Source organism: Pteronotus mesoamericanus, unplaced genomic scaffold (genome assembly GCF_021234165.1).
Source record: "Pteronotus mesoamericanus isolate MK-2021 breed Mesoamerican mustached bat unplaced genomic scaffold, CSHL_Meso_final contig_1108, whole genome shotgun sequence".
NCBI classification, from domain to species: Eukaryota; Metazoa; Chordata; class Mammalia; order Chiroptera; family Mormoopidae; genus Pteronotus; species Pteronotus mesoamericanus.
In genome coordinates this window covers 262,475-278,297 of record NW_026555016.1, presented here as the reverse complement: position 1 = coordinate 278,297, position 15,823 = coordinate 262,475, and the positions used below count along the sequence as shown (strand labels likewise).

The 15,823-nt window shown below is 35.3% G+C and overlaps 1 protein-coding gene and 1 non-coding gene across 4 annotated transcripts in view; one reads left to right on the top strand and one right to left on the bottom strand.

Annotated features, from left to right (window-relative positions):
- ANP32E (acidic nuclear phosphoprotein 32 family member E) overlaps window positions 1-11,728 on the top strand; it is a 38,070-nt gene extending 26,342 nt beyond the window's left edge. For 2 of the 3 annotated variants that reach the window (XM_054575256.1, XM_054575247.1), the window contains exons 3-7: window positions 782-904; window positions 2,915-3,080; window positions 4,148-4,314; window positions 8,516-8,585; window positions 9,484-11,728. In XM_054575256.1, coding sequence (XP_054431231.1) covers window positions 782-904; window positions 2,915-3,080; window positions 4,148-4,314; window positions 8,516-8,585; window positions 9,484-9,554 — 597 coding nt within the window. In that variant the 3' untranslated portion in view covers window positions 9,555-11,728. Of the gene's footprint in view, window positions 1-781; window positions 905-2,914; window positions 3,081-4,147; window positions 4,315-8,515; window positions 8,586-9,483 lie in introns of those variants that run through there. The other variant, XM_054575257.1, reaches the window with a different exon arrangement.
- Window positions 11,729-15,209: 3,481 nt separating this feature from the next.
- On the bottom strand, window positions 15,210-15,360 carry LOC129072047 (small nucleolar RNA SNORA81). Its single transcript, XR_008529333.1, has one exon. It is a non-coding gene; the product is annotated as a small nucleolar RNA SNORA81 (small nucleolar RNA).
- Between the last annotated feature and the right edge of the window lie 463 nt (window positions 15,361-15,823).

Here is a 15,823-nt window from a genome sequence, read left to right as displayed (position 1 = left end):
GCAAAAAGGTTATGTAAGATTTTGGAATCAGTTCTAGTATTTTTTTTAGAAATTTAAATTTAATAATGAAATTGCTTTATGGCATGAATTTGAACTTAACACCTACCAAATGTTTTTCTCTGAAACATTAACTCCAACTATTAAACAATTGGGACCAACCCTACCTTAAAAGCCATTATACAGACAGTCCCCAACTTACAGTGGTTTGATTTTGAACTTTCTGACTTTATGATGGTGTGAAAGCCATATGCATTCAGTAGAAACTGCACTACAAATTTTGAATTTTGATCTGTTGCTGAGCTAGCAATAGGCTATACAATACTCAGGATGCTGGGCAGTGGCAGTGAGCTACAGCTCCCAGATGAGATCATAGGGGTAAACAACTGATATTCTGCATTGTATTTAATTGTGATAAATGATTTTACCCAACTGTAGGCTAATGCAAGTGTTCTGAGTATGCAATAGGCTAGGCTAGGCTATGATGTTTGGTAGGTTAGGTGTATTAAGTGCATTTTTGTCTTGAGATATTTTCAGCTTATGGTGGTGGGTTTAACGGTGGTGGGTTAACCTGGATGTAACCCCATCGTAAGTAGAGCAGCCATCTGTTCTAATATACTATTTGGTGGCTGCAGGTGGAATTTGGAAATTAATTACTTGTGACAGTCTTGAAGCCAGAGACAATGACAAATGTTTTTCTTCTTCAGATTGATATATTTTAAAAGTCTTTGATGTGTCATAAGTCATCACCCCTCTTTGTTTTCTTCCCATGTTGAATATATAGTTGGAACTTAGTAACAATAGAATTTCTGGAGGCTTGGAAGTGCTGGCAGAGAAATGTCCTAATCTTACCCACCTCAATCTGAGTGGAAACAAAATCAAAGATGTCAGTGCACTAGAAGCTCTGGTAAGTGGAAAGCTTTGTCTCTGGGCTTGCTTTTCTTGGTTGAGATTTGCATATACACACACACACACACACACACACACACACACATACACACACACACACACACATATATATTTTTTAAAAGATTTTATTTATTTTTTTGGAGAGGGGGAAGGGAAGAAAAAAGAGAGGGAGAGAAATATCAATCGCTTGCCTCTGGCATGCCCCTATCTGGGGACTTGGCCCGTGGCCCAGGCATGTGTCCTGACCAGGAATTAAACTGGCAACCTTTTGATTTACAGGCTGGCGCTCAACCCACCGAGCCACACCAGCCAGGGCTATATATATATTTTTTTAGCAGAAACAAAAATATTGCTCATTTATTTAGACATTTTTGTTTCTCATTAGTAAAATACAAGAATATAAATAAGGAGGTTAAAAGGCATACAAGGGATACCGTGCTGGAAGGGGAAAAAGTAAAAGGAGGTAGAAATGTAAAATAAAGTTTTAATTTAATGAGTCCCTCTCAAATGAGACACCAATGTTAGAAGACTATTGGAAACACTGAAAAATTTCAGATGATTTCTAATTACCAAAAAAATACATTTTATATTCATAGTACTTTGAATAACAATTGTCATTGATAGCATCTGTCAGAATAAAAATGGAAATTAATACATACCAGAAACTTTTATCGCTGCTTATTGTGAAAATTATTGATAAAACTGACTAAATATTTGTCTGTGTATTTAGACAGATATTTTAAAATCAGAGGAGAGGTTATCCTATTTATTATTTCACTGTTATGAAACTTCTGAATTTCTTGTGTTGCGATTTAGATCAGTGATTTTCAACATTTTTCATTTCATACACACATTAATTACTAAAATTCTGCACACCAAAGAAATATTTTTTGCTGATCTAACAAAATAATAGGTATAATTTTGATTAATTTACAAAAAAAAATAGTAATTACCTATCCTTTTTGCTCCAAGTGACTTTTTAAAAAAAATTAGGTGCCTATACTTGCATATAAGGATTTCTGGTAGCAAGAATTAACCAATCAGATGCAAACTTATGTGATGTGACTAATAAGATACAACTTTATTATATGACCTATATATTTATGGTTCAAGACAGAGCATTCCCACAGGATGGCTATTGTGGTGTTGGCTGTTGTCATTTTTTTCTGTTGATAATCTAGGGGAAAAGAGGTCAGTGCCTCTGACTAAATAGTCAGGTATTGCATGTTCTAAAAATTCTTGCAGCTCACCATTTGAAAATCACTGATCGAGGTGGTTAAGGCTTTCTTTTCCTTTCACATTCAGATAATTTTTTTAAATGGTGAGAAATTTATTTTATTATCAACTTCAGGAGTTGAATATCTGGTCTGAAAATTTCTAGTATTTTCTTAAATTCTATTCCATTTCCTTCCTTCTTGATGATTTTTTAAAAAATCCTCACTCCTATGTGCCCTGACTGGGGATCAAACCTGAAACTTTTTGGTGCATGGGACAACACTCTATAATCAACTGAGCTACCCGGCCAGGGCCTTCTTGATGATTTTTTGAGTTATTTCATTACTTAATTATTTGTTTCTTGGTATGAGGAAATGAAAAGGAGATGAAGTATAACTGTGAAAATGTTGCTTTGATTTTTAAAAAGCTTGTGAAGAGGTTGAAATTCTGGAAAGTAAGTTTGTAGATACAAAGTAAATATGTTATTGTTGTTTTCTATTTATGCATAGATTGTGTCAACAAGATATACTGAGTGCCTACTATAAGTAAGGCGCCAAGCCAGGTGCTGGAGACACAGCATTGAACACAGCAAAGTTCCTACTTCTGTAGAGTTTTGCATGCCAGGGCCTCAGTAAGAGAATTGGCTGTGCGTGATATCATAACCTTTCGTTATAAACTTCTAAAGATCCAAAACCATTCTCCTGATTTCAAGTATATATTTTCTGTTTTATGAATTGAAAAGAAATAACATGATATTTTGAATCTTGAATGTTTTAACTTTCTACTTTTCCAGCAAAATCTTAAAAATTTGAAAAGTCTTGACTTGTTTAACTGTGAGATCACCACCCTGGAAGATTATAGAGAGAGTGTTTTTGAACTGCTGCAGCAAATCACATACTTAGATGGATTTGATCAGGAGGACAATGAAGCACCAGACTCGGGAGCAGAGGATGACGAGGGTAATCTTTCGTAATACTCATAAATGTGTCACAATTACAGACTCCACTTTGGCTATGGAAATTACATTGGGCATGGATATTTAGGTGGAGAAAAGGAAAGATGTTTGTAAGACAAGAAACTTTAAAGGACCTACTGCCCTAGTTCTGTATTTCTTCTTTAAGATTTCTGATAGCTTTCAGGGAGTTTAATGATTATTATACCAGGCTCCATGAAATTTTGTGTCTGTATAAACCACCTAGTAAAAGGGGCAACTTTTATTTATTATTTATTTACCTTTTCATTTATCCCTTTGTCTTTTTATTGTTAAGTTTTTTTGCAACTTTTAAAACAGTACCTAAAAAAAAACATTCATCACAGTTTTATCTATAATTGCCACAAAGTACAAACAACCCACATCCATCAACTGAGAAATGGAAAAACAAAATACGGTATATCTATACAGTAGAATAATATTCAGCCATAAAAATGAATGAAGTGCTGATACCTGAGTGAACTTTGTAAACATTCTACTAAGTTAAAGAAGCCAGACACATTTATATTGAAATGTCCAGAGTAGGCAAATTCACAGAGACGCAAAGTAGCATTAGCGGTAACCAGGGCAGGGGGAGAGAAGAATGGTGAGTGAGTGCTAATGGATTTGGGGGTGATGGAAATGTTCTAGAATTAGATGATGAATATATTTTTGGATAAATGGGTTGTTACTAGTAATGACACACTTTGTTACTATTACTCGAAAAGGATTTGATAGATAAACAATGTTATAAAACGATAGAATGATGGACAAGTAAGTTTTGAAGTGTCCACAAAATAAAACACACTTCAGTACATGTAATGCTTTGAAGAAAATCTTTACATTGTATAATTTTCAGCATTTAGAGACCGTATTTCTCATATAGTAAATATGGGTGTTATAAAAGGGACATTTTAAAAAATAAAATCACCCTGAGATACTTCCTACCTTTGACTTAAAAGTTTGAAGTGATTGGGGCAAGGGTTAAAAAGATCAATATTATTATTAAGAAACATTTGCCCAGCCATTTGTTCATCTCTTAAAATACTTTTAAAGATGGAGATGAAGATGATGAAGAGGAAGATGAAGCTGGTCCAACTGAAGGATATGAGGAAGAGGAGGAGGAAGAAGAGGAGGATGAGGATGAAGATGAAGCAGGCTCAGAATTGGGAGAGGGAGAAGAGGAAGTGGGCCTCTCATACTTAATGAGAGAGGAAATTCAGGTGAACAGACCCTTTTACATGCACTGAAAATTAATTATTTAAGAATAGGACTAAGTACTATAAAAAGGAAGGTGTGTAAAAATCTGAGCTACTTCTAACTTGTGGGGTGCACATCTCTGCTCACCTGTAATTTTTTCCCCAGTTCGGACTATGTCAACATAATCATAAACACTGTTGATATTACCTCCCAGATATCTCAGATCTGTACTGCCCTCAGAGGCATGGTGGAAACATTTTACAAATGTTTCTGACCTTCAGTTTCTGCATTTAGAAAATGTAGATTATACCTGCCTCGCAGGATTGTTTTAAGGACTGAACAAAATAATACATGTAAAGTATCTAGTTGCTGGTACATTGTAGACATTCAAGAAGACTTTTCTCTCCTCTAATTATTTCTTCCCTGTGCTTTTGTCTTAGCTTCCAAATGCCCTCTCTGAACACAGCATCACCACTAAGGTGTAACCTTTGCAGTGCTAGCCTGTGTAGTGTCAATGCAAATGTGATCTTATCACTGGCCTGCTTGAAACCCTTTGATGTTTTGCCCTGTTGCTACTGAGACACACAACAGGCTAGCCCCTGCTTCCTTCTCTGGCTGTATCTCCCTCAGTACCAAATTAAATTATTACATGGAGCTATTTCTTACCTTTCTGTCTGTATATACTGTGATTATTCTATTAATAGAGAGTAAACAATGTATACAATGCATTGTTTATCTGAAATGACTTTGTACCCATGCCCTCCGATGAACTTTCTTTTTTATGAGGTAAACATAAATATGTGAAGCATGTAAAGTGCACTGATTTTATGTACAAGTCCTTGAAATTTTACATACGTTTATACTTGTGTAACTTACACACAAATCGTGCCTCAAGAACTCTTATCTTTAAAAACTCAGCCCTGGAGTTGCCTCATTATTGAAGTTTTTTATAATTTTTCATACACAGTCACTCCTTTCTCTGTTACTTTTGAATCTTGATAGGCTTCTAAAACCTGTAGACACTTTTGTAAAAACTTACTTATTTGGCCACTTTCTGCTAGATGGTAAGAACCTTAGGGGTAGGGAGGGCCATTCATCTTTGTGTCTCAGCAGTTGATTGGGACTTAGGGGGCTCACAGGGAATGTCAGTTGACTTGAACAAATGATCTTTCAACTTTTGGGAGTTTGGATAAATGATTTTCTCTTAATGTTAAATTATTGAGTTTTGTTTTCATAATTTATAATTTAAAAGAAGTTTTATTATTACAAATAATATCTTATTTAGATTAGAAATTATTAGTATTCTCATTTGTTTTCCTAATGACTTTTACATTGGTTAGGTAGATGATATCACTGATTAATGATAATTTTTCTCTGATACCATTTTAAATATAAAACTAGTGTGGGAAAAAATAGGACTCAAACTTATTTGGAGGCTTAGTGAGTTAGGAGGTATACCATCTTGAAGAATAGAACTTTTAAATTCTATTCATAGAGAAGGTCAACATGTTCAATTTACATTAGCATACACATTGATTATTTTTCCAAGTTTTAATTTGTAAAATGATGAACCTGTTATGTTTGTCTTTGATTTTTTATTTTTTCTGCCAATAATTCCTAAGTCTATATAGTATTAAGTAACTTAAAAATGACCTTCAACTAATTGCAGATGTTTATTGAATATTGGGAAATATTAACTAAAAATTACATGGTCAAGTACAGAGCAAAAATCTAACATAATACATACAACATTAAGTCAAAGTACTACCTTGGTAGCAGGGACTAGAAGTTTTCAATGATGATGAGATAATTTGAATGTTTAAGATGAAGTCTTGGTTTTAGAAACTAAGAGCCTTTGGAAGTGTCAGAGACTATTAAATTTACAAAGAAATTAGAAGGGAATAGAAATTTGATTAGCTATCTCTTGTTTGAGTCTTTTTTCTATTTCAGCTGCTCTTCAGAGGTAGGGAATCAATATGTATAAAGAAGGACTTCATGTAGATATAGTATATTTCATCAAAATTGGGGAAGGGGGCTTTAGAAGAATTGGGAATTGTAGTGATTTTGTACTAGTAGAGTACAAATGAGAAAACATTTTATTTCCTACTAATTAGGAAGAGACCAGAGTCTTTACAGAGCAAGTTTCTGGTAGATGATTTTTTTAAAAAAAGCTTAAAAACATGAATCAACGAATCTAATCATATTGTGTTTAAAACAAAATCCAGAGAAATAATTAGCTTTTTAGACTTGGGCTTTTTTAAATCATCAAGGAATAAATATGATTAGTATCTGAAGTGTTTTTAAAAAAATGGTAAATATTTAAGTATCCTCATTTATCATTCTTTACAGATTTAAGATGTTTAAAATGTTTCATTTCTCCCTTCCTTCCTTCCTTCCTTCCTTCCTTCCTTCCTTCCTTCCTTCCTTCCTTCCCTCCTTCCCTCACCCTTTCCCTCCTTTCTGCTCTCTTTTTTACTCCCTTCTCTTCCTTTCTTTTATTTTTGTCTTTAGTTTAGGCTATGTATTCTCCTGATTTTTATTGTGGTTGCTTTTCATACTCTTTGGTAACCCATATTCCTTCTGTTCCTTATAGCTTGGTAGCTCTGATATGGAATGCTTTATAGTTTTTCTGTTAGCTAAATGCTGGAGAATTAGGTTCTGTTGAATATATCTAGACACAAATGGGCCTGCGGATACTGTGAAAAGCATGGGTTGTCCAAGTTTCCCTAACTATTTGCCAATTAAAGTCTTTTTAAGGAGCAATAAACTTTTATGGGGTTGGAGGGGAGACCCTAGATTGGTTCCATTTTTTTAATATACAGTAGAACTCAGCCATTTGGAACATAGCTAAGAACAAGGCAATAAGTATAAAAGGTCTATGAGTAACCAAAATAAAAGCAACAAAAGATATTTTCTTTGTAGGACAAGTATTCAAGCTGTTATTCTAAACCTATTTTCTCTTTTATATTCAATCTTCTGGTAAGCTTGTTGATCTATTTTTCTGAACCCATCGCAAATTAAAGTTGAAATAGTAACTGACTGCAAAAGACAAGGCATAAAAACTAGGAAAAGATACAACTCTAAGTAGAAGCCAGGGTCATTTTTAAAAATGGGAAAACCATCCTACATATATTAATAGGCTCTGAGGGAATTGGCATATACTAATTAGTATAATGTTCATGACCAAAATGGTGACTATGATAATTCAAGAAGGTTTGTGAGATTTAGCAGAAAATGGTAGAAGAGTGTGCAATGCACTTTGAAGATTTGTATCCAATTGGCTAAAGTAAAAAAAAAAAAATGGTGATAATGTTTTAAGGCTATGTTTATTTTTTTATTTTTAGATTCATTTCTTTTTTAAAGATTTTATTTATTTTTAGAGAGGGGAAGGGAGGTAGAAAGAGAGGCTGAGAGAAATACTGATGTGTGGTTGCCTCTCATGCACCCCCTACTGGGGACCTGGCCAGCAACCCAGACCTGGGCTCTGACTGGGAATGGAACCAGTGACCCTTTGATTTGCAGGCCAGCTCTCAGTCCACTGAGCCACACCAGCTAGAGCTCAAGGGCTATGTTTAAATCTTAGCTATCCAGAACAATTCCTTCCACAAGAGTTATAGATCAAGTTTATTGTGATTTTAATTGATGTTTGCTATTTTGATATGTAGTTTTTTAAATGTAGAAGGAATTTACAGATCTTTCTAGACAAATACTTTCTTTTATTGATTGGAAAATTGAGGTCCAGAGAGATTGACTTGTTCAACACATGTACTGGGGTCAGGATTCAGGTAATTCCTACCATAATGTATAAAATCAAAGACACTGTCTTTGAAAGACAGAAGACTCCCATTATAGTAGGCACTGAGCACATTTGGACATTTAAATTAATTAAAATTCAATAAAATGATAAATCCAGCTCATTTACACTTGTCACATTTTAAATGTTCAGTAGGCACTTGTGGCTAGTGGTTCCTGGATTGGACAGCACAGATATTGTACATTTCCATTGTTGCAGTGTTTTGAACATGCTGATCTAAAACAGCTTGTTTTCATAAAGAAACTAGATCTGGTTGGGTTTTTAAAATGATTGTGTACATAAGTTACACAGAGGTAATCAGAACAGAGAGTAACCATAGTTTTTTTTGCTATTATTGGAGTGTATTATTGTCAAACTAAAAATCTGTGTCATGGCTCATTTATTCTTAAACTGAGTATTTGAATTTCAAGGATGAAGAAGATGATGATGACTATGTTGAAGAAGGGGAAGAAGAAGAAGAGGAAGAAGAGGAAGAAGAGGGTGAGTTTTGTTAGCCATACAAATATTCTAAAATTGCCCTGGCCTGGTGGCTCAGTTTTATGGAGCATAGTCCCATACACGAAAAGGTCATGAGTTCAGTTCCCCATCAGGGCACATGCCTAGATTGCTGGTTCCATATCTGGTCGGGGTGCGTACAGGAGGCAACTCTGATCAATGTTTCTCTCTCACATTGATGTTTCTCTGTGTCTCATTCCCTTCCTCTCTCTCTAAAATCAGTGAACATATCCTCAGGTGAGGATTAAGAAATATATATTTTATAATTAAACCTATTCATTGACTTTAAAGTATGAGTCTATAATTCAAAATTATTACTAATCTCTTTGATTTTAGCAACATATCACAGAATAGCCTTGAAAGGTATAAAACCTTTTTTAAGGTAATTTTCTCAGGGTATTCATTAATTCCAATTAAAAAACAGATCATAACATTTATTGGAGATAATGGATCTTTGAGCTCAATTTATTATTTGTTTAGGGTCTTACATTTTGGACAGAGTGAAGCCTTCACTAGAGGGGAAGAACAGTTGAACTCAATAATGCTCTTTTTAGATTTTCTCTCTGGTACGCTTTACCTAGGCCTTTCAAAATACATTTCAAAATTTACTAGTATTTCCATTAATATCAAGCCATTAGTTTTGTGATCTGTACTTCAGGATTTGGCCACAAGGGTGCATAGGAAGCTGTCATTATTTATGGATTTTGGTCTGTTACGTCTGTTCAATACACTGAAATTGAAAAGAAATTCACAGAGGAAACTTAACCTAAAATTTTGTTATGCTGTTAACTTTTCACTAAGATAGGTTAAAAACTTTGTAACTTAAAAAAATCTGTTCATTAAAATTAAGTATTTTATACTTTTCATTTCACTCTTACTTTAGAAGAAGAAAGTCTTCGAGGGGAAAAGCGGAAACGAGATGCTGAAGATGATGGAGAGGAAGAAGATGACTAGATCATTCTAAGACCAGATTTCCTAAATTCCTGGGTGTGCAATAGAGTGATCATATCTTCCTTGTTGCTTCATGTATAATAACTATCCCTACAGAAGATAATGTGTAACTTTTTATAGGAAAAGTGTGGTTTTACTATTTTTGCCTTATCATTCCAAATAAGACTTACTTATGTTAACGATCATATTGTATGTAGAGAAAAATTTTCATTGACCCCATTGTGAAATTCCCTACCAGTTTATTTAGAATCTTAATTTTTCTAATATAAGCTCACTGTATTAGTCATTTTAGCCCCTAATTAAAACATGATGGCTTTTACACAGGTATAGTATAGTGCATTTCATTAATAAAGTTTTAAAGTTATTTATGAATTAACTGAAATCCCAGTCAGCTGGAATATGAAATAAAAATAGTCTCTTAGATGAGTTTGTTATCTTTTTAGAGGTGACCTAGAGAACTTTGGTTTGAAAGCAATGACTTTTTTTTGTTTAAGGGTTTTTGGGTACGTATTTGTCACATGAGTCACTTGGAAAGAGGAGCAGAATAGTAAAGGTTCTATTCAACAATATAGGTCATGGATTTTGGGGAGGCTTCTGAAACCTTTTAAGCCAGGTGACTAATACGATTTTATTTCTGAAGGAAAATTGCTTATAGTAAGTTCAGAGATGTGCAGGTAAGCCCTTTGTTCTTCAAGCCGAATGAAGATCATGACATGCTAACGGTTGTTTGTTTGTGTTTAAGTGTGCATTTTTCATTTTCCTTTTGGTAATTCCTTTATGATCACCTTCTTTTCCTGTTTCGCTCTTCTCCCTCTAATCCAAAAAAAAAAAAAAAAAAAAAAAAAATTGGGATACATATGAATACCCAGGAAAACCTTTGGTCTTATATCTCAACTACCTTTTCGGACCTGTCTCAGTTTTAAACAAGCTAAGTGGAACTGACTGTTTTCTGAGATACGAATATTATTATCAATGCAGTTTGAGGCAACAGACTGCTTACTGGAAATCTTTCTTGGTTGACAAGATGTACAGACTGTGTAGTAGGATAAAGAAAGAAAAGAAGCAGAGGGGCTTTTGGAAGCAGCAATAGTGTACCTCAAAAGTCAGAATAATTGCCTGTTGATAATGAACAAGACATTCAAGCCAAAATTTTAAGTTAGCTTCCCAAAGGACTTAGCTACCACTCTGCAAGTATTTCTAATTTTTCTGAATGGAACCTTTAATTATTTCTATAGTTTTAACAATGACCAGATACAGCATTTGATTGAAATATATTAGGCAGTGGGAAAAATATTTGCAATTTAATCTATATTAAAATTAAGATTTGTTTTCAAGTGTATGTCCATTAAAAGTAGAAAAATATTTGGGAAAAGTGCGAGTGTGTGTTTTCTTATATGGCTACTAATTATAACATGAGTAGACAAGTACATCTTTTTGTTGTGGAGGCTTCATGTTCAAGGTGATTGCTTTTTTAATCTTGGCTCTTTAAATTTTTTCCCCCTTTGTTTTGAATATTTGTAAGTTTTTTTAAGTTAGTGTCAGCAAATTAATTGAAGTTATACTTTCATACTCGGACACATTTAAATTACTTGAGTATAGCACTGTTGTTTTTTTTTTAGTTTAAAAATGTATGACTTGGGGTTTTAAAGTAAAAATTAGAAAGTAATTTGTGGATAAATTTAAAAAAGTTGCACAACGGACTGAAATAAAACTCTTGAGATAAGTTTAGTTGGGGGATTCGAATATCCAAATAGCTATTATTTTACTCCTTTTTAACAATTGTAATGCCCTGTTTAAGTCCCAAAGACTTCTCATTACCTAGTATGCCAGAGTACAAAATAATTATTTTTAAAATTAAATCTATATATTGACTTTCTTATCAATCATCTTATTGTGCAATCAAAATTAGATTTCTTTGGTTTGAAAACAACACTTAGGAGCCTCCAAATAACTTTTTAAGACTTATTTAGCTTTGTGGGTGATATTTTCATGCAAATAAGTAAGGGTGGGTTTTATATTTTGTAGAAGTTTTTGGTCCTATTTTAATGCTCTTTGTATGGCAGTATGTATATAGTGTGTTAAATTCCTCAAAACTCTCCGTAAAAATCTTTGAAGTTAATACTTTTGTGCAACTGTGTTTTGAATAAAGCCATGACAGTGTTAAAACAAACAAAAAATGCAGTACTCCTGATTATTGTTTCTGACCCGTCTTTTTCTGTGACTGCTGTACCTTAAAAAGTTTTTGGAACTGAATTGCTTCAAATAAATTGAAGATTTGTTGTTAATGATTAGTTTCAGTTTATGACATTCACTTTTGAACACACCATTAGGGACATTGGAAATCTTTTTTTAAAAAAACTAAGAAATAGCTTGAAAGTTAACTCTGGGATGTGATATGAGACATTACAATTTAATAGTTGAATTCATGATCTGCCTTATTTTTTTTTCCAAGAAGCAGAAAAAATTCTGGATTTCCTTAATTTTCCTTTTGGAGTTGCAAACTGAGCCAGTCCTTTCTGTATTTTGGTTTGAAGTAATAACTTTATTACCTACATTTGAACAAACAGTAATCTATAGTTAAGTGATTATAAACCTATCATACATCGTTTCCTAAAATGAGTTCAAATTCTTTATTCAGAACCCTTAGATAATCTCAATACAAACATACATATTTTTTGCATGTTTCCTTCGAGTAAATCAAACCTGAACCAAACAATGTTTTTTTCTGTTCTCTTTTGGTTTTCTTGTGCTAATTGGTTTTTAAAATGTTTCATTTGTAGGCAAGTCTGGAATGTATTAGATCAAGGCACAAGTATAATGTTAATATTTTTTGATTGCTTTACAGTTTAATATTGAAAAGGTATTTTAATTATGCAACTTTGCTTCCTGAGAGATGGGAAATATTGACTACAGGAATTGTTTATGGAAATTAGTAGAGTATATTTTTGGTTTACATCTTTAAACAATTTAAAGCCTTTTCCTTCTTGGTTAAAGAAAATGGTAGAACTACTAAAGTTTCTGGTGGAGGTGTTAGGTAATGAAGCAATTCTCTGAGAGATTGTAATTCAAAACACTGAAATATTGTTTATTCCTTGTTCTATATTTTAAAGAGAGGCTTTAGAACATAGGACATTTATTTTCCCAACTGCTGAAAATTTCTGCTGTTTCTAGGACTGGATGTAATCATATTCTGCAGCCGTTGCTTAATAATACCATTACATTGTGTTCCTTTCTCATGTATTAATCAGCCTAAGATTTGAGAACCTCGCTTGTATAATTTGTTCCCAGGCCGCTACTTGTGTTACTAGTTTATTGGACAACCCTAACTTGAAGGTGAACAGGTTATACCACAAAGTGGAAATTACAAAATGAGTGGATCTCCAGGAGAATCTATAAAAAGACTATATACTGTGAAATACTTATATTTTGTACAAATCTAAGTAACTTTTTTGGGTGGTAAGACCCTGAAGTAGGGTTATCCTATAATATCAATTCTGATTAAAAAAGAAAAAAAGCAAGTATGACTTTACATTTTATGAATGTTTACTAATAATTTAAATTTTTGTTAAGGCATCATTTGGACCTGGTTACTTACGAAATAGACACATCTACATTAATGGTCAATAGTGACACAGACCACTAAATAGGCACACAGTGCTGGTGAAAACAACCTATTCGGGTCGTTCAAAAAGTTACTTTGACAATGTAAATACTTCCCTATTTCTCTGGTTCTGTTAAATAGACTGCACCGTCTTGTAGATGAATGCCATGTATGTGCTTTCCACTTTAGCTGTGACTTACAGATTCAGTCCACTTTGAGGCATTTTCTCTCGAGTCCTCTGTTTTGACGTGGAGACACCAGCAACAGGCTCAGTGGAGCTCAGTGTCATTTAAATTGACAGCTGTGACTGAGGAATTCTAGTAGAAAAATCTTTATGTGTAATGGAAGGAATAGCAGTCAAAACAATGAAACCTAACCACCCACAGCAGCAGCAGAGGAAACTAGCGTCTGCGAGGGAAGCAGCAATTACCATCACAGTGCAAATTGGCAGAGAAGCCAGTCAAAGTTCAATGGGCTTTTAGCTGTGCATACACTCCCTTCTCTGCCTTCTTGACATTCTGAGTTAAGAATGAACTCAGTTTTGCACTATTGAGGATTCATATTTGTATGAAATAAGTGAGATCTTTCTGAATAGGATTCCAGGTGAGGGGGCTTATTTTATTTATTTTTACCAAGCTATCTATATTGGGCTATGTGGTGGGAAATTCCCTTTTTAATTGTTTTGACATATTTGGCATTTTATCCTTTTGCAGTATTGTTTGCTTCCCCATTGCCAAAGTTCCTAGACTGTAGCCCTCGGCCCTTGGATTAGAACTCTACAATTAAGCCTCATCCATTTCACTTTTACCCCATTTCCTTCTCACGTCAAGGACTCCAACCTTAAGATTTAGTTTCTTTAAGTCCTTTTTTTCTGTCATACGGCTCTGGGCCGAACCAACCGCATCATGCAGGTAACCTTATCCTACCGTCATTTTTTCAGATTATTGATAGGACTGAATAAACAGATCGGGAGATTTTATATAAATGCTTAAATTGGAATAAAGCGCTCTTCTGGGATTTGTTTTATGAGGTAAATTGTGTGTCCTAGTCCTATGGGACACTTGCCACTTTAAGTTTTTATCTGACTTTTCCAAAATCCTCAACTCCTGAGGAAGAAAGCAGTTTTCCCTTCCTTAGAGAACTGTTTCTACAGCAGAGCGCACTCCAGATTCTGGAGTCTCAAGCGGTAGTATCTGAACGTCTTGGGAAGACAGCAACAGGACTGCAAATGGGAGAAACGACCATGGAGGAAAATAAACAGCCCCGACTGGCGTACCCGGCGCGCAGAGTGAAAGGTCGCCAGTTCCATTCCCGGTCAGGGCACATGCCTCGGGTGCAGGTTCTGTCCCAGCTGGGGCGAGGACAGGCAATCAACCTCTCTCACCCTCGTTTCTCATCGACGTTTCTCACCCTTTCTCCTTCCCTTCTCTCTGTAAAAAATAAATAAAATCTTTAAAAAATAAAAATAAAAAGCACCAGTTGGGCACGTTCCCCTAATTAAAAAAAAGTTATCTGTGACCTTGGCCAAATTATTCAGCTTCTCAGAATGTTTGTTCTCTCCGCCATTTTGACCGGAAGTCACCTCGTTTGCCCCTAATTTGATTCGGGGGACATATAGCAAAAGGTCTGCCAAACCAGATTCTTAGATTCAAGAGCGGAGTCGAGAAGCAAGGAGAGTAAGAAGAGGTCAGGCCTGCGGACAAACGCAGGCGAACCGAATTGCCCCGCAACAGCGCTTCCTGAAACGCCTGGGATTGGGCCAGAAAAGCTGCAACCCCGGTCACGTGCTCTCGTCCCCGCTTCCCCCTCCTCCCGCCGGCCTCAGATCAGCGAGGGCTGGCGCGCGCCCTCAAGTTGCGGTTCGAGAGTTGCGCAAGCGCGGTGTGAGGGGACCCGTTGCCCGGGGGGTCTGGCGCGTACGGTCGGCAGAAGGCGCCCTCGGTCTTCTCTCCGCTTCTCGCCCTCTCCGGCCAGCTAACGCACACTGAAACTCGTCTGTCAGGGCCTTGGGACCTTTTCTTCACTCACTCTGTTTTTTTTTTTTTTTTTCCCTAAAGATATGTTGCACCAAATCTTAAGACAAAGGACACTGGATATTAAGAAAGAGGTCCACCCCAGCCTTTACAATCTGGTGCATTTCTTTTCTTCTTGTGTGTACTCGCTTCACCCACTCTAAAACATTTTAAACTCTCGCTTAACGATTTAGAACTTGTTTTCTTTTTAATTTAATTCTAAATATTGCATTATTCTTAGTTTCACATTCATGAATACCATCCAATTTAGCATCTAGGAGCGGCAGTGTATACCTTTTCCAAGACAAGTGGAAATGTCTTTGGCCCGAGGCCACTTAGCTTTTCCCTGTTGTTTGTCCCGGTTCCAGTTCAGGATTGCACTTTGGTGACCTTTGTTTCTTGTCTGTAGCCTGCTCTTCTGTGTCTTTGCTATTGCCTCTCTTAAAGCCAGAATCAACTCGGTATCCAGGGACTAATCAATTCTGTAAAATACATAGGGCAGCCATCTACCCAGGGGGAAGCATTGAAAAATGATATGCAGCCCACATGTAAAATGATAAGAGCTTTAACATATATAGGATCCTTCCTCCTTTCCTTCCTTCCTTCCCCCACCCCCACCTTCCCCCCCACCCCCCACCAAAGAAAGAATGGTTTCATTG